Raw genomic sequence first — 14,928 nt, 5'->3', positions numbered from 1 at the left:
CAAGACAATTAAGAGGCAATACGCAGAGAGAGAGGAAGAGAGAGAGAGAGAGAGAGAGAGAAGAGGAGGAGGATCCCTGGTTAAATATCATACAGTACACAGACTCTGAGGCAGTCAAGAGAAGAGTATCAGGAGAAGAAGAGAGAGAGAGGGTTTGTGCCTGTTCTAGGAGAAGGAAGGAGGAAGAAGAAGATTAGAAGAAGAAGAAGGAGGAGGTGAGGAAGATGATGTCAGGTCTTGTGATTGAAGTGGGTGTTAATGTGTGCCGTGCAGGAGAGAGGGAGAGGGGAGAGAGGGAGAGGGGGAGTGTGCCAGACTTAGGTGGAGAACAGGAGTCAGAAAAGGCAGAGGTACTGTCGACAGTGTAAGGTCACACGCAAGCTTGTTGATTTGTAATTTACACATTCATTTTCTCACACTTTCTCTCCCTCTCTCTCTCTCTCTCTCCCTCTCCCTCTTTCTCTCTCTCCCCCTCTCTCCCTCTCTCTCCCTCCCTCTTTCTCTCTCACCCTCTCTCTTTCTCCCTCTCCCTCTCTCTCTCCTCTCCCTCCCTCTTTCTCTCTCTCCTCCTCTCTCCCCTCTCTCTCTCCCTCCCTCTTTCTCTCTCCCCCTCTCTCTTTCTTTCTCCCCCTCTCTCTCTCTCTCTCTCTCTCTCTCTCTCCGTGTTAGCAGCAGCAGTTAGCGGCGCAGCAGTTGGTGTTCCAGCAGCAGCTCCTCCAGATGCAGCAGCTCCAGCAGCAGCAGCACCTGCTGACCCTGCAGAGGCAGGGCCTGATCTCCCTGCCCCCGGCCAGGCCTCGCTGCCCAGCCAGCAGCTGCAGCAAGGTAGGGTCCCAAACGGCTAACCCTAACCCCACACTCACACACACTCTATCCCTAACCCTAACCCCACACTCACACACACTCTAACCCTAACCCCATACACACACACACTCTAACCCTAACCCCACACACACTCTAACCCTAACCCTAACCCCATACACACACACACACACTCTAACCCTAACCCCACACTCACACACACTCTAACCCTAACCCCACACTCACACACACTCTAACCCTAACCCTAAACACGCACACTCTTACCCGAACCCTAACCCCACACTCACACACACTCTAACCCTAACCCTAAACACACACACACTTACCCGAACCCTAACCCCATACACACACACTCTAACCCTAACCCCATACACACACACACTCTAACCCTAACCCTAAACACACACACTCTAACCCTAACCCCACACTCACACACACTCTAACCCTAACCCCATACACCACACACACTCTAACCCTAAACCCTAAACACGCACACTCTTACCCGAACCCTAACCCCACACTCACACACACTCTAACCCTAACCCCACACTCACACACACTCCAACCCTAACCTTAACCCCGGCCAGGCCTCGCTGCCCAGACAGCCACTGCAGCAAGGTTGGGCCCCCTGCATCACACATCCCAAACACACACACACACGCGCACACACACAGTAGCCCTAACCCCAAACACACACACTCCCCGACCCCAAACGCCCAGCACCAGCACCCCAGTGCCTCAGACACGTGACCGAGCGAACACTCTCGGCCTGCCCCACAACCTTCTCTGCCCGAGACCCCTCTCTCTCTTTCCTCCCTCATCCCCTCCTTCCTGCCCTTTCCCTCTCTCCATCTTGTTTTCTCCTCGGCTTTGTGCTGTTCCTCTCTCTCCCCCACCCCTCCCCTCCCCCAGCCACTGCTGTTGCCACTGCTGCTGTTGTTTGTTGTTGTTTTTGTTTTGTTTACTGTTTTGCGGTAATGAGGGAGAGAGAGAGGGAGAGAGAGAGAGAGAGAGAGAGAGAGAGAGAGAGGGAGGGAGGGGAGCGAGGAGGGAGGGAGCGAGGGCGTGTGAGGTAAACATTCCTCTCTCCTCTCCTGTGGAGAAATAAACACCTCAGCCTCCTCTGCCTGTACCAAAGAGGACAGACAGACAGACAGACAGACAGACATGCAGACACACATACAGACAGACAGACAGGTAGACAGGCAGCAGACCGACAGACTGACAGACACACAGACAGACAGAGAGGCAGACAGAGAGTGACTGGCATACAGAGAGACTGACAGATAGGCAGACAGAGACAGACAGACACAGACAGAGACACAGACAGGCAGACAGACAGATATACAGGCAGGCAGACAGACAGATACACAGGCAGGCAGACAGACAGACATACAGGCAGGCAAACAGGTAGACAGATGGACAGACAGACATACAGATAAACAGACGGACGTTGAAGGCGGTTAATTAAGCTCACAGGGAGGGCAGAGAAGAGTTCTGACGGTGGGGAGATGTGAGTGGTGTGTGTGTGTGTGGTGGCAGGCGCTGTTTTGTTGCGTTCTAGCGCTAGCCTCCAGCAGTGTCCTGGGTGCCGTTCTGGTTTTGGCAACAGAATCTCCATCTGAGCGTGAGGGGGATTGTACATAGACACATTGTCTATGTCTAAAACTTGATTGTTGGGAGTTTGGCTCCAGCGTCGGTAGAATAATGAACTTGCAGCGAGACATGAACTCTGGACAGGTACCAGCAGCCCTGCCCAGGTAAGCGTGCGGTACAGGCTGTTTCAGCTTCAGCCACTCGGGTGAGGAAAACATGGCAGCTCGCTGAGTTGTGCCGTGTTTCTCAGGCCATGGTCGGGAAAAGATGGCCGCCAGGCGCGAAGGGAGCAGGACGCGCTCAGGCCGAAAAATAAAGAGGCAGAGCTCTCTCCTCTCTCTCTCCCTCTCCTCTCTATCTCACTCCTCTCCCTCTCTATCTCCCTCTCCCTCTCTCTCTCTCTCCCTCTCTATCTCTCTCCCTCTCCCTCTCTATCTCTCTCCCTCTCCCTCTCTATCTCTCTCTCTCCCTCTCCCTCTCTCTCTCTCTCCCTCTCTATCTCTCTCCCTCTCTCTCTCCCTCTATCTCTCTATCTCTCTCTCTCCCTCTCCCTCTCCCTCTCTCTCTCTCTCTCTCTCCCTCTCCTCTCTCTCTCTCTCTCCCTCTCCCTCTCTCTCTCCTCTCCCTCTCCCTCTCCCTCTCTCTCTCCCTCTCCCTCTCTCTCTCTCTCTCTCTCTCTCTCTCTCTCTCTCCCTAACACTAGTTTCTCTGCCTGATTTCCTTTCAGTGAGGAGAAGGAGAGGCTTTTATCTGTGTGTGTGTGTGTGTGTGTGTGTATGCGTTTGTGTCTGGGGGGCTTATGCTTGTATCCGTGTGCGTTTATTCATTCTGTCACAGGTGATGCATGTCAGTTGTTACTGCATTAATTGCGTTTAGGCCGTGTGTGAAAGGCGCTATATAAGCGTAAAGTTTTCCCTGCGTTGCGTTGGCAGCGGGCCTGAGCCCAGCGGAGCTGCAGCAGCTCTGGAAGGAGGTGACCAGCTCTCACATGGACGACGGGGGCCTGAAACACAGCGGCCTGGACCTCACCACCTCCAACTCCTCCTCCACTACCTCCTCCACTATCTCCAAAGCGTCGCCGCCCATCTCCCACCACCCCCTGGCCAACGGGCAGGCGTCTGCGCTCAACGCCCAGCAGAGAGAGGTAGCCTAGCCTAGCCTAGCCTAGCGTAGCACGGTTTCCTCCTTCATTCTAGCTACACTGTAAACACACCTCAACCCCTCCGCCCCCCTGCAACCAAGCCCACAGCTAAATGTATTAAACACATTTGTGAGACGCAAACTGGCCCGGATTTGTCCAAAAATTGTTACAGTATACTATCTAAATAACTTAAGAAATTGGCGCACGGAGAGATATTAGGTGAAGAAAAAACACATACGGTGCCTACATTTTCTTGTGATTGGATTGATTGGTGATTGGTTGTATTGTTACCATTGACTGAAGCTGAGAGGGTGGCTGAAACGCCTGCAATACCAGAGCCAACCACACTGGCGCTAGCGAGCAGCCTCTCTCAACCAGACAGGAAATGAGCTTCAAAACTGAAACTCGCACTTTTTGGCTGCTTCGTGTTTTCCCCCCGCGTGCTCGCAGCACGAATCTCCCGTTCTGTAAAAGCGAGGAGAAAGCCGCATGAGGCGAAGGGCCTGTCCTCGTGTTTAACAGAACAGCGCGTTCGCTTTCTCCCTTCAGGGAACACACGCGGGTTTTATTTGTTTGTTTGTCGAGCGGTTGATTAATGTCTGAGAAGCGCTTCCCTCTGTGACGGCGACAGCGTTTAGTAACGCGCTTTTCACGGGGAATCAAAAGCAGGGGAGAGAGGCGGCTCGCTGAGGTTACCTCGCTGCATTAACAATTTAGTGTTTTTTTCCCCTCTCCTGAAATTACTCTGCTCCGTTGTTTGTCATATAAACAGAATACACGATGCCAGGGCGCTTTTATAATGTTTATCCGGGAGATGGACCTTTCATATACAGAGCCGCCTGTACAAAAGTGCCTTCCTGTAACGCTGGTCTCCTCCCCGTGTGCGTTATTTAAGGCTGTTCCGCGTCAGAATCAGCGTGTAGGAGAGACGTAGGCCTCCGTGTAGGTTGAGGTTGTCTCTGTAATTGATTTAAAGTAGAACGCCGCCTGCGACAGGCACGTTTAACGTTTAAGAAGGAAAGAGCTACAGCGCGCAAACGATAAACATTCCCAATCACCCGTCAACCCCACCCCGTCCAAAATACCCTACCCCGTCCAAAATACCCCACCCCGTCCAAAATACCCCACCCCGTCCAAAATACCGCACCCTGTCCAAAATAAGAGTTTAAATGGCAGGAGGGCCTCAGGCTCCCTGAGTGTCCTCACGGTGGGGTGTGCTGCTGCTCGTAAAGACCCAGCTGGAGAGGCTGGCTCCTTCCCATAATGCACTGTGGTGCAGATCAATGCGAGGGAGACTCCCGCCATAAAACAGTGAGTGAGCGCTCTCCCGTCTGCCAGGCCCACGGCCAGGCTCAGCCGAAAGGGTAACCGTCTCCTCTAATAGGATCCACTGTCTGCGAGGGGTCATACGCTCCTGCTCCCGGTTCTGCTGGGAACCAGGACGAGGGGGCATTCAATCTCAATGTTTCGCTCGTGTTTTTTCTTTTACCTTGTTTTCCTCGGGCGACGTTTTTCAACTGTTTACCCGGAGCTTCGTAAATGATTCAGGAAGTTGCAGAAAAAACATGTCAACGGTCAAAGTTCAAAGGGCTTGGAAGGACATTGTGGTTCAGCAGCACAATACTGGAGGTGAAATGTCAAGACCTGTAATTCCGTGATCAGACTCAGAGCCAGAGGTGTGTCCCCCAAAACCTCATTATCATTCTGGCTTGTTTCTGACCTAATTGGAACCTAGTCTGAGTGGTTATTCCATTAAAATTTTTTTTGTTTTTTTCTGATCGTTTGATTGACTAATCTCTCTCTCTCTCTCTCTCTCTCTCTCTCTCTCTCTCCCCCTCTCTCTCTCTCTCTCTCTCTCTCTGACTATCTCCCTATGTCTCTCGCTCTCTCTCACAGCTCGTTACATGAGGAGCAGAGTGCCTCGCACGCCCTCTACGGCCACGGAGTGTGCAAATGGCCCGGCTGTGAAAGCATCTGCGACGACTTCGGACAGTTTTTGAAGTAGGTCGCCACGGCGATTTAAACTGCCACAGCCGTCCGTCAACCTTTTATACTCCTGCAGAGAAAATGAGGGATTTCATGATGATGATGATGATGATGGCTTGTGATCACGACAGGGAAGGAGGCTCATCTGACACAACGCTAGCGTGTAGCTGCTAACAGGTTGTGTGCTTAAAGATTTCAAATCGGGCCTCATACTGACCAACAGAAAAGCGTGTTACCAAAATCAACCTTAGCCAAGGACAATGTCATTTCTTATTATATGAAAAAGTAGAGGGTTTGCGTCATCAGAAAGTGTTGTCACGGTTACCTGCCACAAGGCCTTTGCTTCACCGCACCTCTCTCTGGTTCCCTGGCGAGCTAGCCCAGCTAAAACCGCTACATGTCCATACGTCACCAGACAAATACGCTATCTGCTATCTGCTCGTCAATGAGTGCGCACAGGCCCGTGTGAAGGACAAGCAGCAACAATTTCAAAATGAAAACGCATATTCACAGGTCTTTATTGGAGAAGAGCTCCCCATTCGGAAACACCGTACAATTTGTGCAGGTGTCACATCTGATTTCTGCTTTCCGGTTAGACGATTAACTTGAGGATAATTTGCCGCTGACTGCTAATTAAAGTGTTTTAATTAAGAAAGGGGTTTAATGGTGCTCTCTAGGAATAAGTACTGCACTTGAATGGGTCAAATATGTAGGGCATTCACACTCAAAATTCCTTGAAAGACCTCTTCCGAAACGCATTATTTTTGTCGGATGTTGATTAAAAAGCAAAGGTATCACTCACGCAATTTTCAAGAGTGAAGTAAGGTTTTTTTTTTTTGTTGTTGTTGCTTTTCGATTTTTGCTTCTTTTATTTTTTGCTTGAAAGACGGACAGGCCCCGTACCTGGAGATCCCGTCGAGCTGCGGGTATTATCCGCGGCGCGCGGAACGTCTCCCCGGCCGCGGGGAACGTCGTCGGGTCCGGGAGAATGCAGGAGGCTAATGGTGGCCGGCGTACATGGCAGCTCCACAATGGCTGAATTGAGCGTTGTCATGGAGCCCCGGCAGACTGACAGAGCCCGACCTGATCCCACAACAATTTACTTAATTAGCTCTGCTCTAATTGGTCTGCTTTGTCAGCACGATGTTAGCGGGGACATCAAAGAAGTGGTTTTCACAGCGCTGCAGATTACAGGTTATCAGGTTTTACTCTGCGGAGGATGAGCCCGTGTTGGTAAAAGACAAATAATTCATTCGAATATTTTAATTTGATTTGTAATCAAGCCTGAGTTAATTCATTCGCAGTGCTTTGTAGGTGTAAACGTCGTGTAAATGCACACAGAAATCAGGGGAATTTTCATAGCTTTTGCATTTTTAAATTGATTTTTTTAAATGGAAATGATGTGTCTTATATTTTATGTTTATGACTTACCGAAATACAGTACTATCAGTCAGCCAGTTGTACTTTCTATAACCTCTTGAGTTTCACAGTCATGGAGTAGTTGACACGTTGCATATGTAGCATCTGGTCAAAATATGCTAGTGAATTCCAATTGGTTCACAATCTCTCATCAAAACAATGTGATAAATATATTTTTCACTATGTGTTGGTTTTCAAACATGTCACAGTCAGGCCGGAATTCACACAGATGTAAATAATTCCGTCTGCTAAATATTTTTGATTCCATTTCAGTTTGTATTGCTGAAACAAATATCCTGATGACATTTTGCGCTGAATCTCGACGGCAAGCCGGCACATATTTATGAAATATAATACTTGTTCCGGTCGTATCTACGTGAACACCAATACGCGTAGCCATTTCTCTGGGCTTATCATGGGGTTATGGTCTTAATTCTCGTCCCAGCTGTTTTCACTAAAAGATGTCATTGGAGACTTCAGCTTCCATGTTATTGAGGTTATATCAAATCGAATCAAAATGTATTTCTGTAGTGCGTTTCACAAACAATTGTCACAACACTGTTCCTTGGTGACGGAGAGGAAGAAACCTTGGGAGGAACCAGACACAAGGGGGGAGCTCATCCCCCGCTGGCTGGCTCTGGGTTTAATGTCAGTCAGTCAGTCGATGTTCACACGGATGAAATTAGGGGCAGCTTGGTGACAGCCGAAAAAAAGCAGTTCAAGCTAGGTAGCTGGTTGACCAGTTCAGACCAGCTCCCAGCTCGACATGGTTTAGCTGGTTGACCAGTTCAGACCAGCTCCCAGCTTGACATGGTTTGAAATGGCTTTGAGCTGGTTGACTAGCTACCAGCTCATACCCAGCTAGACCAGCTTTATGGCCAGTTTGGCCATGCTGGTTGACCAGCTCATACCCAGCTAGACTAGCTTATGACCAACATTACCAGCTCAATTTCCAAGCTGGCATAGCTGGATTTTACAGCAGGGTGTAAACTAAAGTGAAGTCTAGCACTGTGGGTCTGACACAAGCTAGTTGATAAGAGGGTGTATACGGTCCCTGAGGTGTGTGTGTGTGTGTGTGTGTGAGAGAGTGTTTTTGTGTGTGTGTGAGTGTATGTCTTTGTGTGTGCGTGTGTGAGTGTGTGTGTGCGTGTGTGTGCGTGTGTGAGTGTGTGTGTGAGTGTGTGTGTGTGTGTGTGCGTGTGTGAGTGTGTGTGTGTGTGTGCGTGTGTGAGTGTGTGTGTGTGAGTGTGTGTGTGTGCGTGTGTGAGTGTGTGTGTGCGTGTGTGAGTGTGTGTGTGCGTGTGTGAGTGTGTGTGTGTGTGCGTGTGTGAGTGTGTGTGTGTGTGTGTGTGTGTGTGTGTGTGAGAGTGTGTGTGTGTGTGTGAGTGAGTGTGTGTGTGTGTGTGTGTGTGTGTGTGTGTGTGTGTGAGTGTGTGTGTGTGTGTGAGTGTGTATTTCAGGGCAGGCATTGCTGCTCGGGCCATGGTCCGGTTGTGCCCCAGCATTATGGGAGAAGATTATCCTTCCCCCCCTGTCCGAGTCTCCGCGCCTTCACTTCCTAAAGCCCTGTTTCCTGCAGCCCTGTTTCCTGCAGCCCTGCCTGAGACCGGCTGGCTCTGCGTGTCTGCTGCATATTTCATGGAGATGTCTCAGGTCCAATTCTCAAAGTGGGACAAGGGGGTGTAAATAGTCTGAGATTGCTTCAAGGTGATTTTTTCACCTGATTATGCTGCTTGGGGATATTTGTTGAGACAGCTGAGCTGGGTGTATCGCAAGCGCAGCCCTTATTTTAGACCAAAGAAAATGTGGTTCACAAGAAAACAGGCCCACTTGTCAGCATACGTGATTGGCCGGTGGAAACCCAGCAACGTGACAAAGCAATACTCCCCACCCCCTTAGAAAGTGATGACATGGGGGTAAATAGCACAGCAGTACCCCTAGCAGCCATGCATGTGAATAAAGCCTAATCCCTGTCGCGTCTGCAGGGCAGAGACAGTATCATATAGAGTGTGATCTGTGTACAGTAATCTGAAGGAGACAGACAGTATCTTACGGAGTGTGATCCCCGGTACAGAGTGAGCCTGTGTGCTCTTACATAGCTTGGTTAGTGTCATGAGGTGCTCTTTCATGTTTTTGGAGACGTGTCAGGCGTCCCGCTGTGAAAGTCAGGATTGTTGTTTATTTGATGTCAGAAGGGAGAGGTAGGCTTGCTTTTCAGAGTCTGGAGCACAGCGTTTATGTGATGTCAGAATGGAGTAGCATTTATATGATGTCAGAATGGAGCGGCATTTATGTGATGTCAGAATGGAGCAGCATTTCTGTGATGTCAGAATGCAACACTGTTTATGTGATGTCAGAATGGAATGGTGTTTATGTGATGTCAGAATGCCAAGACATTTATGTGATGTCGGAATGGAATAGCGGTTATGTGATGTCACAATAGATTGAGTGTATTGTTTATGTGTGTGTGTGTGTGTACTTCCATGCGTATGAGCGTTCCATGCATGTGTGTTTGTGTGTGACAGTTCAAAAACACGTACGTGAATAATATATGACCATCATATATATTTCATCATATGTCTATAGCGTATAAGTATGGGTTCATTGATGGAGACGTTTCTGTAAAGTGTTCTGTACTGAACATGATTTAATTGGGCTGAACATGCCTGTGAGTTTGCATGACACATACCCAGCTGATTTACTCTCAGCCAGGATAGATTAAAAGGCTAATGCTAATAGGCTGTCTGGTTTTATATCTTCTTGGTTTATAATAATGCATTTCCAATAACTTAAGAGTAATTGAAATACTGGGTAGCAGTAGATTATGAAGGCTAATGTTGGTGACGGGCTTAGAGAGTATATTGAGTATAAATGAGATACTGTGCTGATGCGTTTGTGTGTTGTTCTGGAGAGTATATGGTTTTATAAGGTGCCTCCGTGTGGCTTAGTGTCTTTATCGATTTCCTCTCTCCCCGACCTTCGCACATATATCTGGGGGGTAAGGGGTGGGGGGGGGGTCACAGGGCAGTAATAAAGAGCCCCGTCACCAGCGTTAACACGCAGTCCGGATTTCACTTTGCGCTGCTTTCCAGGAACGGGATCGATGACACGCGCGGCAGTGTGTTTGCCCGCCGCTTACCGCCGCTACGATCCGCAGCCCCCAGCGCAGGGCGGGCCCGACCGCTCCCCGACCACTCGCCCGACCGCTCGTCCGACCGCTCCCTGACCGCTCCCCGACCGCTCCCCGACCGCTCCCCGACCGCTCCCCGACCGCTCGCCTGACCCCTCGCCCGACCCCTTGCTCGACCGCTCCCCGACCGCTCGCCTGACCCCTCGCCCGACCCCTCGCCCGACCGCTCCCCGACCGCTCCCCGACCGCTCCCCGACCGCTCGCCCGACCCCTCGCCCGACCGCTCCCCGACCGCTCGCTCGACCGCTCCCCGACCGCTCGCCCGACCCCTCGCCCGACCGCTCCCCGACCGCTCGCTCGACCGCTCCCCGACTGCTCGCCTGACCGCTCACTCGACCGCTCCCCGCTCGCTCGCCTGACCGGGGTCCTTAATTAGACCCCCGCGCTGTGGCTTTCTGATGGGCAGCTGCACGGACGCCCCGGCCTGATGTGACAGGACCTTTAAAAAGCAACAGCGCCCGCGGACGCATCGACCGGAGCGAGGGCCGCTAAGGCTAACGGCGAGCCTGGGCCGGAGACGGCGGCGATGGAGCTGAGCTTCGCTGGGTAACGGGAAGCCTGACGCTGGGGGGGGTCAAACCTCTCATTCCCTGCCCTGCGTTTTAATTGGCTGTCTGCTGATTAACATGCGTGCGCTCTTAACAGGGCGGCCATGCTCTCCTCTCAGACCCTCCTGTCAGCTCTAAATAACACCGAACACACCGGAAACTCCAGGAAAAAACATTACAGGGCCTACAGGCTGTAAATAGAACAATTGCATTATTTACCATTATTCTGAGAAAGATGTATCTGTCTGAGTGCTTTAAAACACACAGTAAATACTCTCTCTCCCTCACTCTCACCCTCTCTATCGCTCTCTCTGTCTTTCTCCCTCGACACTCTCTCCCTCCCTCCCTCCCTCTCCCTCTCTCTCTCTCCCTCCCTCTCTCTCTCCCTCTCTCTCGGCCCTCTCTGTTTTACAGAGACTCAAACCCATCACATCATTTATTCCATTCTCAAAATAAAAATCAATATTCCGATAAAGTGACCCATAAATTACTCCCGGCTTGCGGAGTGTGTGTTGGGGGCCGGCTGTTTGAAGGCTCTGGCCTGGTTTTCAGCTCCCTGCGTTCTCAGGGCTGTGTTTGATCTGCAGTGGCTGTTCCGGGCCTGGTTTTCCACTCACTGGTTTTCCGCTCCCTGTGTTCTCAGGGCTGTGTTTGATCTGCAGTGGCTGTTCCGGGCCTGGTTTTCAGCTCCCTGCGTTCTCAGGGCTGTGTTTGAGCTGCACTGGCTGTTCCATGCCTGGTTTTCCGCTCCCTGTGTTCTCAGGGCTGTGTTTGAGCTGCAGTGGCTGTTCCGGGCCTGGTTTTCCGCTCCCTGCGTTCTCAGGGCTGTGTTTGAGCTCATTAGGCCAGGCCGGAGTCTGCGGCTAACCCGGATAGCACACCCTCCGGATAGCACACCCCTCTGTGCTTTTACTAATGCATAGTGGAGTAGGATGCACTTAAATATTTCATAGACCTGCAGTAATTTGTGTGTAATCGCCTTGTTAACAGGCCGGCTAGAGGAGAGCAGGTCGGTAGGACGGTGTCAGGTAGTGCAGAATCTGCAGACCCGCACACTGAAGGCCAGGGAAACGCAGATAGCAGGCGTTAAGCACAAAACTTAATAAAGATTTTGTAACAAAGTGTGTTGAGAGAGATAACATTTGATGTTAAATAAAAACCCCGCCCGGCCCATGTGAAGCAGCTATAATTTGACATGCCATATATCAAGTGCAGGAGATAGCATTATGAGCAGTGAAATGAAAAGGGTATTTGCAACATTAGTTCCTGCGTTCCTGCGAGCGACGTGATTAAATGATTAATGAAATGTCCCCCTGCATATGCATCCGGGAAACGGCAATTAGGCACGGGGTGTGGAGCCGGGCCGCCATTCCGGCTCCGCGAGCCTGGTCTCGACCCCCCCCCCCCCCCCCACCCCCCCCATCCATAATGGAGGATCCGCGGGCTCCGGAGTCAAAAAGAAACGGTTACAAAAGCATAAACGGGAGCGAAATGAAAAAACGACGCCGCGGCACAAAAGGCGTAATTTAATGGTAATGCGCGACGCGGTGATCGGGCCATTGTGCTGTCCGAGCCCCTCCCACCCCCCCCCCCCCCCGCCCGCGACGCGTGATTGGCGTAATTAGGTAGGGTAATGAATAGGCCGTGTTATTTTGCATATCGCGGATAAACAATAGTAAGGCAAGACGCGGGAAGAAAGGATACGGCGGAGGGGGGGAGGGGGGGGAGGTTGCCGCGGCGGCGTGTGGAACCCGCGCGTGGAACCCGGGCACGCTCGCCGCGGGCAGGGGCCTGCAAGCTAACCTGTAATTACCACCGGGGAAGTGGCAGCTCTGGCATTCTGTAACCGTGTCCTCGCGGAGAGCTTTGTGAGTTTGTCACCAATGATAATTTAGATAGATGCTCATTACCGAACATCACAACACTTTTAAAACCTCTCCCCCCTCCGCGCGGCGCAGAATAAAGGTCTATTTTAATGGCTCGGTTCTTTTGTGTCCCAAAGACAAAATCCAATCAAGTCAAGCCTTCATTGACTGCGGGAGTGCCGGCTGTCTGCGCTGTTTTTATTCTAATGAGAGAAGGTCCGTTAAATATGTCGACTGGGGGGGGGGGGGGGTTGTGTGTGAAAGAAGCATTTTGTAAAATGTGACTCCAGTTAAATTATTGATCGCGTTTATGAAAAATCTTTAGAACAGTGCACGAAGAGCACAAAAAAAAGTCAATTTCTGTTGTGAATATTTGTCACCTGGAAACCATTATAATATTCCAGGTTTATTAATTTATTTATTTTTGTATTTGTTTGTAGGGTAGAGGGAGTATTTTAATGAAATAGACTGTGCAGTGCTTGTTGTATGTTTGCTGCTGAACCTGTGGTAGATTATTGTGTCTAATCTAGTAAAGGGCACACCTGATCAGCAAGTAAAGCCTGTAATATTTCCACCGCAGAGTCTGAACCTGCTGCCAGCATCTGTCACAATAGAACAAAAGTTCTGCTTTGTGATCCAGATGCGGCGCGGCGCAAAGCATGCTGGGATGCGGGTGGCAGCTTCACAGGTGCTGGAGTCGCTGTGCGTGCGTGAGCTTTAATTACGGCCCTGTGTGCGCCTTTAGCGCCGGCCAGGGTTCAAACAGCTCTCTCTTTTTACGCCTTCCGCTTACATCTTCAGCCTGGCCTTCGAGCGCCGGGAGAGGCTCTCTGAAACGAGGGAGATTTTCAGCTCTTTTCAGCTCCGCGTTTTCAGCTCCGTGTTTTCAGATCTGTGTGTTCAGCTCCGTGTTTTCAGCTCCGTGTTTTCAGCTCTGTGTGTTTAGCTCTGTGTGTTCAGCTCCATGTGTTCAGCTCCGTGTTTTCAGATCTGTGTGTTCAGCTCTGTGTTTTCAGATCTGTGTGTTCAGCTCCGTGTGTTCAGCTCCGTGTGTTCAGCTCCGTGTGTTCAGCTCTCTGTGTGTTCAGCTCTCTGTTTTCAGCTGTGTGTGTTCAGCTCCATGTGTTCAGCTCCGGCCCGTGACCCCATCCGTTTGAAGGACGTGGGTTAACAGCCCGTTTTCCCGCTCTTTTTCAGGCACCTTAACAACGAGCACGCGCTTGACGACCGGAGCACCGCGCAGTGTCGGGTGCAGATGCAGGTGGTGCAGCAGTTAGAGATCCAGGTGGGTCTCCATCCTCAATGAGCAGACACACACACCGTTACACAACACACTCTCAGGAATACAGCCACAGTCGCGGTACATTTCTGTTCTTCAAGGATCAAATTTCAAGTAACATTCTCTTTGGGTAAAAATATGTGCATAATGAATTATATATTGCTGGCTAGGGGTACAATTTTGTTGACAAGCATTTGTGTGTTTGAAATGTGTGTTTATAGAACCTGTTTACAGAGTAACTAGAAAGTTTGGCTGTTGTGTAGTTTAGAAGTGGGAAAAATGTTCATTTCTTTTGTCTTTGTTGCCCATCTGAGCCTGGCTGAAAGCTTTACACTTCTGTGCTAGCTGTCAGTTTCTTTTTCAAAATATAATTAAGATTGTGCTTATTTTTCTTTCCTCGAGACTTTAAGGCAAAGCCGTGTGTCCTGGTGTGCATTAATTGAGATGGGTTTCGCACCTGAAGAACGCTCAGTAGACGGGATCTATTTCCAGTGGAAGGAGCGCAACCTTATTAATCTGACGTGGGGCTCAGAAAATGAGTCCGGTAATTGAGTGACATTATTAGCCAGCACGGTGCCATCTTTAGAGAACGAACTGAATTTGTACAGTGTCGCCACATACCTGCCAAAATATTATACAAAACCGCACGTTCAGAGTCTCTGGGAGTGGAGTAGAATCACAGTTCATTTTCAGTGTTACCTTTTTGCGGACATTCTGTTGGGTTTGAATTCAGGAAAGGAGCGAAAAAAAAAAAACGTTCTTTATATATTTTTATTAATATATTGTTGAAAAAAATATAATTTTTTTGCTGACACCAACACAAAAAAAATTTATTCGAAGAGTCTGACCAATTACAGCAGTTGTTTTTTCCGGAGCCTGTGAGGTTGGCCAGAGGTAATGAGCCCCGGTGCATTGTGGGTCCGGGCTGGTCCCTGTCACTCTGCTGGATTAGATTGATGATGGCGTGCTGCGGGGGCCCTCGGAGGGGCCGGGGGGCCGGAGCGGGGGGGCGGGGGCCTCCCCGGTCCTCCCAGGCTCTCCTGCGTGGAGGACCCTTCACCTCCCCACAGCTGCCAGCTCTG

At 50.4% G+C, this 14,928-nt stretch overlaps 1 protein-coding gene across 1 annotated transcript in view; it reads left to right on the top strand.

The window, feature by feature from the left end:
- Nucleotides 1-14,928, top strand: part of LOC133134809 (forkhead box protein P2-like) — a 139,266-nt gene that overhangs the window by 103,410 nt on the left and 20,928 nt on the right. The window contains 6 exon segments of the mRNA XM_061251241.1: nucleotides 670-774; nucleotides 1,389-1,452; nucleotides 3,366-3,541; nucleotides 3,543-3,562; nucleotides 5,456-5,560; nucleotides 13,765-13,852. Of these exon segments, the coding sequence (XP_061107225.1) occupies nucleotides 670-774; nucleotides 1,389-1,452; nucleotides 3,366-3,541; nucleotides 3,543-3,562; nucleotides 5,456-5,560; nucleotides 13,765-13,852 (558 nt within the window).

Source organism: Conger conger, chromosome 8 (assembly GCF_963514075.1).
Source record: "Conger conger chromosome 8, fConCon1.1, whole genome shotgun sequence".
Lineage (NCBI taxonomy): Eukaryota > Metazoa > Chordata > Actinopteri > Anguilliformes > Congridae > Conger > Conger conger.
The sequence above is the reverse complement of the archived record's forward strand: the minus strand, read 5'-3'. Positions and strand labels throughout refer to the sequence as shown.